This window comes from Rhinatrema bivittatum, chromosome 1, assembly GCF_901001135.1.
Source record: "Rhinatrema bivittatum chromosome 1, aRhiBiv1.1, whole genome shotgun sequence".
In the NCBI taxonomy this organism is placed as follows: domain Eukaryota; kingdom Metazoa; phylum Chordata; class Amphibia; order Gymnophiona; family Rhinatrematidae; genus Rhinatrema; species Rhinatrema bivittatum.
The window spans coordinates 513,486,202-513,499,131 of record NC_042615.1 but is presented as its reverse complement, the minus strand read 5'-3'; the positions used below and the strand labels follow the sequence as shown (position 1 = coordinate 513,499,131).

At 46.1% G+C, this 12,930-nt stretch overlaps 1 protein-coding gene across 2 annotated transcripts in view; it reads left to right on the top strand.

Moving 5' to 3' along the window:
* Positions 1-12,930, top strand: part of USP11 (ubiquitin specific peptidase 11) — a 165,297-nt gene that overhangs the window by 47,626 nt on the left and 104,741 nt on the right. For both annotated transcript variants that reach the window (XM_029611904.1, XM_029611911.1), the window contains exon 3: positions 4,016-4,146. In XM_029611904.1, the coding sequence (XP_029467764.1) occupies positions 4,016-4,146 (131 nt within the window). The remainder of the gene's footprint in view (positions 1-4,015; positions 4,147-12,930) is intronic.

Sequence of the window (12,930 nt, the reverse complement as noted above, 5' to 3'; positions counted from 1 at the left end):
GAAAAGTATAAGAGCAAAGGATAAAAGAAAACAAGAAAAAAAATAAGGTCCAAGCTTAAGTGCCCAACAGTTACAAGGAAGAGAAAGATAGAACAGTAAAAAAAAAAAAAAGACAGGCAACTATATACAACAGTGTGCCCTGAATTTCAAATATCTGTTTAAGAAATGAGGACCCACATGCAAGCACATCCCCATCAGTGTTTGGCAACAGGCAGGGAAATTTCTGTGCAAGAAAACATTTTTAACCATCCTTCAAGAAAACAGTATCCGTAATTTGGATTAAATTAGGCCCAAGGGCCCAGTAGCTTGTGTGATTGCTCATTTCAGGTATTTGGAGCAAGGTGACAGTGCAGTGTTTGCGATTCCAGTGCCGCTACAAACTTCTTTTCTTCTGCAACTGAAGTAAATTACTTGACTCCATCCTTGTGTGCAATCCGCAGCTTTGCTGGATAAAGTAGTGCAGAGCGGATGCTCATTTGAAACAATTGATAAGCAAGAATCTGGAAAATGGGAGTGGATCTTGAATCTCCTGTTTGGATAAAGGTGACGTCTGATAGCATTCTTTGAGGCTGGGGTGTTTGTTGTCAAGGCACTTGAAATTCGAAAAAAACCATGTGATCCATCAATCAGTTGGAAACCAGAATGATTAAGAAGGTACTCCTTTAGTTTGTCCCATTCTTCAGCAGAAGTTGTTCAGGATCGTGTCAGCCAATGCTATGGAGGTGGGAGACCAGGTGTTAGCATATGGTGGAAGAGGTTGATCTGCTGTTAGACTGGGTGAAGAAGCATGCAAAAGAGCTCCCTGCCATTCATATAGTAGGAGTAGAGAATGCGCAAGTGGATTTTCTCGGTTGCAACAGACTAGACCCTAGAGAATAGAGTTTGTCCCAGGAGGTGTTCCCAGGTTGCGTCCAAATGGGGAAAACCAGTGGTGGACTTGATAGCGGTCAGTAGTGACTCATAAGTGCAAAGAATTTTCAACCGAGGAAAGGTAAGAGGATCATCTGTTTTGGATACCCTGGTTCAAGGATCTTCTTTAGGTCTTACCTCCATGGCCTCTAGTGGACAGAGTCTTGCAGAAGATTTGCAGATAACGGGGACTAGTGTTACTGGTAGCTCCTGACTGGCCAAGGTGCCTCTGGTATGCAGATCTAGTGAGGATGCTGGATGGGATCCACTATGGTGGTTGACTTGGGACAGGGGCCTACTGTTCAGGTGCCAGTAGTTCACAAGGATCCATCTCAGCTGGTCTTATAGCTTGGCCCTCGAGAGGGTTTATCCGTCAGAAGGGATATTCTCAGAAGGTTGAAAATATTATTTTGTGTTGCAAGACATTTTCCACACTATTGAAGCATGTGAGAGTCTGGAAGTTGTTTGAGGTTTGGTGCTCGGTCAGGAAGATCTCGGCAAAAGGAGATTTTAGTGTCAGCTATCTTAGAATTCCTGTAGGGGGCAGTGGATAACAGTGGCCCTTAGCTCCCCAAAGATACAGGTAGCAACTATTACCTGTTACAGAAGTCAGTTGATGGGCAGACTATTATCGTCTTATCCCAAGGTGTCTTGTTTCCTTCAGGGAGTGAAGCATATTCAGTCTTGGCTGAGAGAGTATCTGCTTGGAATCTGAATTTGGTGTAGTCATACCTGATTGGTCATCCGTTTGAGTGAGTCTGAGAGAGATGTTGCTTAAGCTGCTTATTCTTAAAGCAGTGTTCCACCATAGAGCTGCAGGTTTTGTGGGGTTGTGAGTTCCTTTTTAGGGGGGTTTCCTACAAAGAGAAGATTTGCATGCTTCCTTCCTTCTTCCCTTCCATTTTAACTGGATGATAGTCTCCCCTCCTTTCAAAGGGACTCAAGTGGGGAGGAGTATGCTCAACTTTTTCATTTAGATGTTAGTTTATCTGTGATATTTACAGATTGCTAACAGTTTCAGAACATTGGAGCACACTTTGTTCCTTTCAAGGATTCTAGAAAGGATGGAGCAGCTTTGAGGGCTTTGATAGCTCAGATAGCTCATTGTATTAAGAAAGTGATAGGAGAGGCTCACACATTCTAAAGGATTGTCGCTTTCCAAGGATGCAGGCAATGTTTTTTAAGCAGAATTTAGCCTGGGGTTGCTTTTGGAGATTCGCAGAGTGGAAGCCTGATCTTCCTTGCATATTTCAAAGCACTATCACTTTTATTTTATTTTTATTTACATCTTTTTATATACCGCTAATTCCCAAAAAAGGTCCAATGCAGTTTACAGCAGTACATACATAAAATATTCATAAACTGACAAACATTTAATAAAATGTAAACACTTTAAATTTTCATAAAATTCAAATTTTTCCTAAAAGATTTCAGATCCCTTTCTAACCTCAACTCAACCGGTAGTGCATTCCATAATGTGAGTGCAACATGTGGAAAAAGCCCTTTTACGAGTAGTTTGTAACTTAGATTTTCACACAGGAGGAATCACCAGCAAATTGTCCAAATCTGACCTTAATCTCCTTATAGAAGTATATTTTTTTCAATTTTAGCAGCTTTTAAAAACAATAACCAGTACTTTGAATTGTTTATGCCATTTTACAGGCAGCCACAGTACTAGACTAATATGGTCAAAACATGTAAGACCCTTTAAGATCTGTGCTGAAATGTGTTAAATTAACTGTAATGCTCTCATACTTTAAGTTTTGATGGCTGTTTCAGGTGCTGTCTCACCATGGAGTGATATAGAGACATTATGACATTTTCTGTTTTATTTAGTATTCCCTTTCTAATAATTCCCAACATTGTTTGCTTTTTTGACTGCCGCAGCACACTGAGCCAACGATTTCAATGTGTTATCCACTATGATGCCTAGATCTTTCTTGGGTGGTAGCTCCTAATATGGAACCTAACGTGTAATTATAGCATGAGTTATTTTTCCCTGTATGCATCACCTTGCACTTATCCACATTAAATTTCATCTGCCATTTTGATGCCCAATTTTCCAGTCTCACAAGGTTGTCTTGCAATTTATCACTATCTGCTTGTGATTTAACTACTCTGAACAATTTTGTATCATCTGCAAATCTGATTACCTCATTTGTCGTATTTCTTTCCAGATCATTTATAAATATATTGAAAAGTACGGCTCCCAATACAGATCCCTGAGGCACTCCACTGCCCACCCCCTTCCACTAAGAAAATTGTCCATTTAATCCTACTCTGTTTCCTGTCTTTTAGCCAGTTTGTAATCCATGAAAGGACATTGCCACCTATCCCATGACTTTTTACTTTTCCTAGAAGCCTCTCATAAGGAACTTTGTCAAACACCTTCTGAAAATCCAAATTCACTACATCTACTGGTTCACCTTTATCTACATGTTTATTAACTCCTTCAGAAAAGGGAAGCAGATTTGTGAGGCAAGACTTGCCTTGGGTAAAGCCATGCTGACTTTGTTCCATTAAACCATGTCTTTATATATGTTCTGTGATTTTGATATTTAGAATACGTTCCACTATTTTTCCTGGCACTGAAGTCAGGCTCACTGGTCTATAGTTTCCCGGATCGCCCCAGGAGCCCTTTTTAAATATTGGGGTTACATTAGCCACCCTCCAGCCTTCAGGTACAATGGATGATTTTGGAAGCCCTCTGGTTTTTGCATAGAGCATGAGGGGAAAGATGTAGTATATTAAAAATGTTTTCTTAGCTTGTTATATAGAATAATTGCAGGCTAGGTTCAGCATGGGATCCTATATAGAGTGATTTAGCAAACCTGCTTCTCGTCATCTGCTGGTTGAGAAGCATAAACTCATGGATCTGGGCTAGACTCAAGGAGAGGAAATTATCAGGTAAGAATTTCTCATTGTAAAAATAAAGGAAAAGAAGCAAAAAGATAAAATAAAACTAAAATATAGACACACAAATGCAGAGCTAAATAAATAAATAGAAATTCCATGGCTCAAAAAATGTTTGGCTTTTACCTAAGTTTTTAAAATATCTTTCCACCCCTAGGTCAGACTGATGCCTTGTCCTTGTGTGTTGCTGCAGATTTGGAGTCTCACCGACTGAAGGACCGGCTGGTGGAGGATGAGGATTATGTGCTGATTCCATCCAAAGTCTGGAACAAACTAGTCAGCTGGTATGGTGTGGAACCAGAGCAGCCACCTCTTGAGCGAAAGGTGAGGTCTTTTCTGCACGGGAAGGGCTGCCTTCCCCTTCTTTAGTGACAAAAGAGAACAGTATAAAGAACTGGTGGGGTGGTGGGAGGGGGGCGGAGATAAAGCTCAGGGGAGAAGCTGCTAGCAAAGGCAACATGGGCAGGCCTGGATTAACACACAGGCCTATTAGGCCTCTGCTTAGGGCTGCAAAGTTCCTTCACTCACTATCTTAAAGACCTCAAAGCTCACCACATATCTTAAATCCCTCCAGATCTCTGGAGCTCTGCTGCGGTTAGGTATCCTCCGACTGCAGGTTTGTGCAGGTATCAAGTCACTGCTCAAAGGCCTCAGTGATTCCATCTCTTCCAGGCTTCCATGTTGGGTTCTATAAACATAGCATGACATATCCTCTGACTGAAGTGAGTGCAGGCGGAGCTGAGCTCCAGAGATCTGGCAGGAGTTAGTAAGGGAAAAGTTTGCAGATTCTGGGTGGGGGTGGAGGGGTAGCATCAGTATCAACAGGAGAGAGGAAGAAAATGTTTGGAAGTCCGGAGGGGCCAGCATCAGCAGTAGCACCAACACAGGTATTTGATTAAATCTGTCACTAACATATTAAAAGCTTCTGCAAAATATAGGACAATACCAAAAATGAAATGTTAGGGTATAATAGAAAAGTGAGAATCAGATGCAGAGTGAAAAATATAGGAAACTTGTACATTTGTGTAGAGAAAGTGCTGCTGCTTTATGGAGCTGTGATTGCAAGAGGTGATATTCTGTGGCAAGTGGGAAGAGGAAGGGAGTCTAATGATCAGAGCATTGGATTCAGGAGAAGCCCTAGGATACAGGATGAAAACACCTCTTCTTCACTGACTCTCTGGTGGGACACTTTATCTTCCTGCACCCTAAAAATGTCATTTAATCTGAAATGGCTTTCATGGTCAGCTCATTCTTATATTTCTGAGTAGGCCCGAGAGAGAAAACGTTGAAGCGCAGTAGATGACAACACAAAAAGGAGAGTTAGCTCCTGTCCTTGCTTCAGCTATAGTCGCTTGACTGCTTGAAGGATATCACTCTCTTAGTGTTTGTCATCTTCTTCTTTGGTTCTCTACTATGAGCAGACAAATTTTCCATATTTAATCCAACACATGGCTAGCCAATGTGCAATATACCACCAATCTTATCATAATCTAAACAGCTACTGAAACTAATAAGGCTGTTACCAGACCATATTCTGCCTCCTTTGTCTTTGTGGCTTTGTTGGCCCAGTACCCAGGCATCACTACTTTCTGGTGCCAGCACTGATCTGATTAGTCTCTGCCACCCAATGACCTCTGGTGCCACTAGCTCATGTTGCCATTATCTGTGCCTTGTTTTCTCCTTTTAACTGCTCCTCTTCCCTCTGCTCTCAAGGGACTGAAGGGTGGTTTGCTGGCAATACTGCCACCACCTAACATGGTTCTTCGTCTATCCTCTATAATCCTGTCCCAAGGAAACCTGAATTTTGTTACAATACTGGTTTCCACCATTTCTGCTGCAGGCCGGGGTGCTGACAAGCATTTCTTTTTAGCTTGCTTGAGAATCACGAAACACTGGAACAGTGTTGGACTGATTAAGTATTGAAATGACAAAATGATCTCCTTCCTGAGATGTGTTCTTTTGATATAAAAAGATAAACTGTCAGTAGCAATTAACACTTCATTTGATTTCCAGTTATAAAAACAAAAAATATCTTTCTCCTAGAACAAGCAGGATGGTAGTCCTCTCATACATGGGTGACATCATCGGATGTAGCCCAGCACGGAAAACTTATGTCAAAGTTTTTGGAACTTTGACTGTGCATACTGAGCATGCCCTATTCCACACATCCACAAGGGATCCCTCTGCAGTCTTTTTTCCGTGGAGGCTACCTTGTTGAGTGAGCCTGTGGCTTTTCTTTAAGAAATTGCCGTTGGAAACCTTTTCACCATCCCATTCGGATTTTCTCACAATTTCTTCAAATGCAAGTCCCTCTCGGGTCCATCTAGTCTCCCCAGTCAAGGTTTTTTGGCAGTTTGATAAGTTTAATTTCGCTTCCATTTTCCCCCTTGGTGTCACAGTCTCTCATTTTTTCCCCTTCTTTTCATTCGTCATGGCCTCAGCTCGTTTCTGTCTGTGCCCCCAGTACCTTGGGGCATTGCACGATGTCTGAGGTTGCCACATGTGTACCCCAGTTGACACCTAAAGGAATTCACGCTTGGCTCGACAAGATGGAGAAACTCTTCGGGTTGAGGAAGTCCAAGGCATTGGAGGCATTTGCACCAATGGAACTTGGAGCCGCACTGATGGACACCAAGCTATCGGCGGGGTCATCAGTTCCATCGTCTCCATCGGCAGATAGGAGTGCCGGAGACTGGCCCCTGTCTGTCTCTTTCAGATTGAGGACATCTGCTCAATGCCTGGGAGACCATTGGTGCAGGCAGGGCACAGATGCTTCCTCTGACTGATACAGTGCTCATTGCTGGTTCCTCCGAGGAGGAAGCTCTATTGAGGCCAGCAGGGACATGAGGCCTGCAGCCCCCTGTCCAGCTTTCCTGGGGCTGGCATTGGTGCAAACGATGCCCATGCCTCTGGATGAAGGCCGAGCACCTGGGGCCTCATCCCCTATAGACTTCATTGAGGATGAGACCCCGTATGACCCCTGGGGGGACAACACTGTGGAATTCTTCAAGAACTCAGAGGGTCTCCCTTCACAACTGTCTCCTCCAGATGAGCGTAAGAGGTCTCCTCTGGAGGACTTAACCTTTGCAGGTTTTGAATGGGCGATGGCGGAGGACATCCCTTTTCAGTTAATGATGGTGGAGGATGTCAGACATATGATGCTGGAAATCCTTCAGTTCGTGGAGGCTCTTAAAGAGATCGTGGTGATCCTGGTGCACGAGATCTTTTGAGTTGCTGCTGAGGATATGGGAGTACTCCCTCATAGTACCTCTTGTCAACAGAAAGGCAGATGGAGTTTACCTTATCCAACAGGCTACCAGATTCGAGAAGTGTCAGCTGTCACAACAATTAGTAGTGGTTGAATCCTCTCTCAAGAAGGCCAAGTGCTCTTGGACCCATGCCTCTGTGCTCCCAACAAGGATCATAGAGCGATGGATGCTCTTTAGAGGGAATGTTCCAGGGGGCCATGCTCATTGCCTGCATTGCCTCTTACCCAGCTGTACATGAGCCAATACTCGCGCAACTTCTGTAAGCAGGTGCAAAAGGTGGCCGAGTGACTGCTTCAACAGCAGCAAGACCCCTTTTTATCGCTGGTGCATAAGGGCCTGGAGTGTGGAAAACACGAGGTTCATTTAACCTTCAATGTTTTTGAGAAGGCATCAAGAATTTCTGCAGCAGGAATCAGTGTCTGCAGAATGGCATGGCTGCAGGCCTCTGATCTCCGACCATAGGTACAGGAAAGAATCACTGACTTGCCATGCATAGGAGAGAAACTCTTCAGAAAATAAGGTGAGGGATGCGATGGCCCAGTTGCTAGATCACTAGTGGGCCCTCCAGCAGCTCTCTGCCAGCACTTCAGACCCACCCTTCTCAGCTAGAAGGTCTGCAAAGCAGGGTCAGAGGAAGTACTATCTTAGCTCCTGCTCACAGAGGGTGAGCTCCCTTGCCCATCCCAAGTAACAGAGAGCTCCCAAGCCGCAGCCGGCTCCCCAGTCGAATCTTGGGACGTGGTTTTGACTGGATTGTAGGGGAGCCTAAGCCAGCTGCCTGTACCCGAGATGCTGAAAGGCTATGGTTCTTTGCGGATCAGTGACCCAGTATAACCTCGGACCAGTGGGTTCAATCCATTGTCCCATCAAGAGTACCAATTAAACCTATTGGGTATCCCACCAAATTGCTCCCGTGACCATTTTGGGGGCCAGTAGCAGATCAGGAGGTACTGTTACGAGAGCTCTCCACCCTTTTAACTGCCAGAGCAGTCAAGTCTGTCCCACCAAGGCAAAGAGAGCAGGGATTCTACTCCCGGTATTTCCTGATTCCAAAGAAAACAAGGGGACTCCTTCCCATCCTAGACCTGAGGGCCTTGAACAAATTTCTCAAACATGAAAAGTTCAAGATGGTTTCCCTGGGCACCCTGATTCCCCTCCTGAAAAATGGGGTCTGGCTTATGCGCCTTCGATTTAAAAGACTCGTATACTCACATAGAGATCTTCCCAGGTCACAGGAAGAATCTCAGATTTGTGGTGGGAAAACAGCAGTTCGATACAGAGTGCTGCCATTCGGGCTAGTGTCTGCCCCACATGTCTTCACAAAATGTCTGGCCGTGGTGAGTGCAGGTTCATTGGCCTTGGCACTAGGAAAGGACTGGGTTGATATACAGGGATGCACCGGCTTTTTCCGCAATACCCCTGAAGCAACCCCGTGATGAGGAGCACCCACCCTCCATCAGTGCTCGAGTTCTGTGACGGTCTCCACTGATCCTGGAGCCAGTCGCTGATCCCCCCCCCCCCCATTCAGGTCCGAGGAAGATCTGGCCACCCCTTTTTCCTCCCAGTCGGTGTTGGCATCGGCACCATTCGAGGAGGAGCTGGAGTGTCCAGACCAGCTGGCAGTGAAGTGGGTATTCCAGGGCTTTGGTCCTGTGGCACTGACAGCACCGGACCTGGTACCACCCGTCCTTGTACCACTTCTGGAGAAGCTCAATGTGCTTATCGGTGCGTTACTGACCCAGCTGGCATCAGTTCCCAGGATGGCACTGGTGCCCTGCAGGGCACCAAGGGCTTCCCCAACTGATATGATGGTCTTCACCAGTTTCTCCAAGGAGGAAGCTCCGCCGAGGCCAGTGGAGATGCCAAGGTCTAGTCGTCCCCCCCGACCAGTTCCATCGGTGCCTGCACATCTGGATAAAGGCTGAGCATCTAGGGTCCCATCCCCTGTGGTATACAGTGAGAATGAGGGTCCCTATGACCTCTGGGGGGGATGATCAGACAGTTGTCAGGTTCGGATGGTCTCCCATCAGACCCTTCTCCGGAGGGGCGAAGGAAGTCGCCACCTGAGAACTTAACCTTCGCAGGCTTTGTGAGGGTGATGGCAGAGGCCATCCTATTTCATTTATTGATGGAGGACGACGCCTAACACAAAATGCTTGAGATCCTCCAGTTTGTGGAGCCTCCTAAAGAAATTGTAGCGGTCCCGGTACAATAGATCCTTATGGAGTTGCAGCTGAGGATTTGGGAACACTTCCACACAGTGGCTCCAGTTAATAAGAAGGTGGATGGGGTTTACATCATTCAGAAGGCTGCCAGATTCGATAAGCGTCAGCTGCCTCGCCAGTTGGTGGTGGTTGATTCCGCCCTTAAGAGAGCCAAGCGCGCTCAGACCCATTCCTCGGCGACCCCGGGGAAGGACCACAGAGCGATGAACACTCTTGGGAGGAAGGTGATACAAGGCACCATGCTTATTGCCTGCATCACTGCCTACTTAGCTCTACATGAGCCAATACTTGCGGGACATCTGGAAGCAGGTGCAAGAAGTGGCTGAGCAGCTGCCTCAACAGCAGTAAGACACCCTCATGTCACTGGTACACAAAGGAAACGAGGTCCATGCAACCTGCAATGTTTTTGAGACTGCATCGAGAGTCTGTGCAGCAGGAATCTGTACCCATAGAATGGCATGGCTGCAGGCCTCTGATCTCCGACCAGAGGTACAGGAAAGACTCATTGATGTGCTATGTACTGGCAATCTCTTCAGAGATAGGGTGAGGGATGCTTGGCCCAAATCCGGGACCATCATGAAACCCTCCAACAACTCTCTGCCAGTACTCTGCACCCAGAGTCGTCCTCCAGGAGGCCGTTGAGGCTGGGGCCAAGGAAGTCTTTCACCAAAGGAAGTACCTTCCTCCGCTTCCTCGATCCCATCCACACCATCAGAGCTCCCACAGCTGTCCCATGCAGCAGAGAAGCTTCCAAGCCCCAGCCAGCTTCTCAGTCGACTTCGAGGACAGGGTTTGACTGGGCCGAAAGGAGCATAAGCTAGTTGCCCATACCCAGGATGATGGACCCTCGGGGGGGGGGGGGCAGGCTGCAGTTCTTTGCGAACCAGGGGCCCAGTGAAACCTTGGACCAGTGGGTGTTATCCATAGTCTGCCCGGAATACCACTGAAATCGATTTAGTGTCCAGCCAAATTGCCCTCTTTGTCCGATTTGGGGGCCAGTAGGGCATCAGGAGGTAGAACGAACAGAGCTCTCTTCCCTCTTAACAGCCAAAGTGATCGAGCCTGTACCACCAGAGCAAAGAGGACAGGGATTCCTGATTCCAAAGAGAATAGGAGGATTCTGTCCTATTCTAGATCTGAGGGCCTTGAACAAATTTCTAAAAAAAAAGAAAAGTTCAAGATAGTTTCCTTGGACACCTTGATCCCCCTTTTGCAAAAAGGGGGATCAAGGTCTGGCTATGCTCCCTCAATCTAAAGGACACACACACCCATATCTAGATCTTCCCCAGTCACAGGAAGTATATCAGATTTGTGATGTGAAAATAGCACTTTCAGTACAGAGTGCTGACGTTCAGGCTCGTGTCCACCCCATGGGTCTTCACAAAAATACCTGGCTGTGGTGGTGGTGCACCTCTGCAGACTGGAAGTGTATGTTTTCATGTATTTAGAAGATTGATTGGTCAAGAGTACATCTCAGGTAGGGGCCACCAAGTCCATTTGCTAGTCCCATCTCAGTCTGTCACCTCAATTGGACTTCATCGGAGTCCTGCTAGACGGCTCAGGCCAAGGCCTTTCTGCTGCACCGGAAGGCCATTGCCTTGGCGACTATTGCGGCAGAAGTTCAACCTGCAGGTATCAGCCTGACATACATTGAGGCTATTGGACCACATGGCCGCGCCCGTCCATGTCACTCCTTTGGCACGTTTACACATGTGCAGAGCACAATGAACCCTGAGGTCACAGTGGTGTCAGGCCACTCAGAGCCTTTAGGATTGCATCCGAGTCACCCTGTCTCTCACGAACTCATTGTCCTGGTGGCATGTACTCTCCAATCTGGAATGGGGAATTTCTTTTTGGAGTCTCCCAACTCAAAAAGGGACCACATTAGCCCTACGCTGGTTACCTATTAAATCACGGATTACATTTAAAACACTCTGCACCTTGCAGAAATTGATACACGGTGAGCAAGTGGACTGGCTAAATGCAGCTATTAGGCTGCATGTGCCCCAAAAAAATGTACGACTCGCCAATAAAGGACTACGGTCAATACCCACTGGTCACTCCACGCAGTTGAATCAAGTCATAGAAAGAGCTGTGTTGCTAGCAGGGCCTAAACTATGGAACACACTACCAACGAATTTGAAACTACAAATTGATTTTAAGAAGTTTAAGCGGAATTTAAAAACCTGGCTTTTCGACAAGGCAAATACAGAGAGAAACTGATATCATTACTATTTTTACTACTTATTTCTTTTAGTCTCTTAACTCCTGTACTAATGCACATTTTTAGTTTTCTATTTATTCTCTTAGCATTTATTATAGTTACTATTTATTATACAGATCTACAACAATTTTGCTGACTACAAGATAACATGGTCTTTATGTATTTTAGTGTGCTGAAACCAAAAATCTCATCCGTTTCCTCCAGTCACGTCCGGTTTTTCCGCAAAACGCTGTCTACTCATAAACTCTGATAGCAATAACGTAACATTATTGTTTAGATATGCTGAATACGCAAAAAGATAATTAATGCGCAGAAAGACATTCTGAATATGCAATCGGTATAACCAATAGGAAGACTGCTTATTAAACAGTTTAACACTGCTAATGTTGGCATTTTATGGCTATGTAAGCAGTGTGAAAACCAACGGCAGCATTCAGTCGTTCAAGAGGCTTAGAAGTCACAGCAAATTTAACTCTGTTAAATCTGTTTTTGTTGAATGTTATCCAACACTTGAATAGTTCGTGGACGGTGCCGGAATGATCCTGATATATTCTGTTACATTTGTGGTTGTTTTAAAACACCCGAACAAAGGACAAATATATCTGACTTTCCAATACAGTAAGGACGCGTAAGAAAAAAGTGTGGCAGTGCCAGGCGCCCGCTTGTTTGCCGCTCGCACATATTGGTTCATAGGCCGCTCGATTCATTATTCAAATTAGACGCAAATCCAAGCGGCGTCCAAAGCGCGTCAATGAAGCGGTAGGCATTCGCAATCCATTTTACTGTATAGAGCGGAATGCAGCGCCTGTACAGTATCCAGGGTGCGCTGGTACCTGTCATTTCAAATGTCATTCCACCAGGTAAGTGGATGGTTCTTTTCTACAGATCCTGCTGCCTTGAGCACCCGGCCAGACGTCCAAGCCGCGACCTTGGACGTCCGGCCGGGCGCTCAAGGCAGCGGTGCTTCCGATCATGGATGCCCGGATACAGGCGGGAAGATCCATGAACGGACGCTGCGACCTTGGACGTCTGGCCGGGCGCTCAAGGCAGCAGTGCCTCCGATCATGGATGCCCGGATAAAGGCGGGAAGGTCCATGAATGGACGCTGCAACCTTGGACGTCCGGCTGGGCGCTCAAGGCAGGTGGGGCCTCCGATCATGGATCTGCAACACTGTGTATTCTCAAGTTTGTATTCTCAACTCAGCTATGCGTTCTTATTTCAGCGTCTACTACAGTCTTATTCTAGACGCAGGAGGAAGGCTCCGTAGAGACGTTTGTATAGGCGTCCATGTCTCCGCTGGACCCCAGAGCCTCAGGATGCCTAGCGGACGCCCATCTCTCTGGCATCCGTAGAAATGTCCATGTCAGAGACGTACAGTTTAACCCTAGC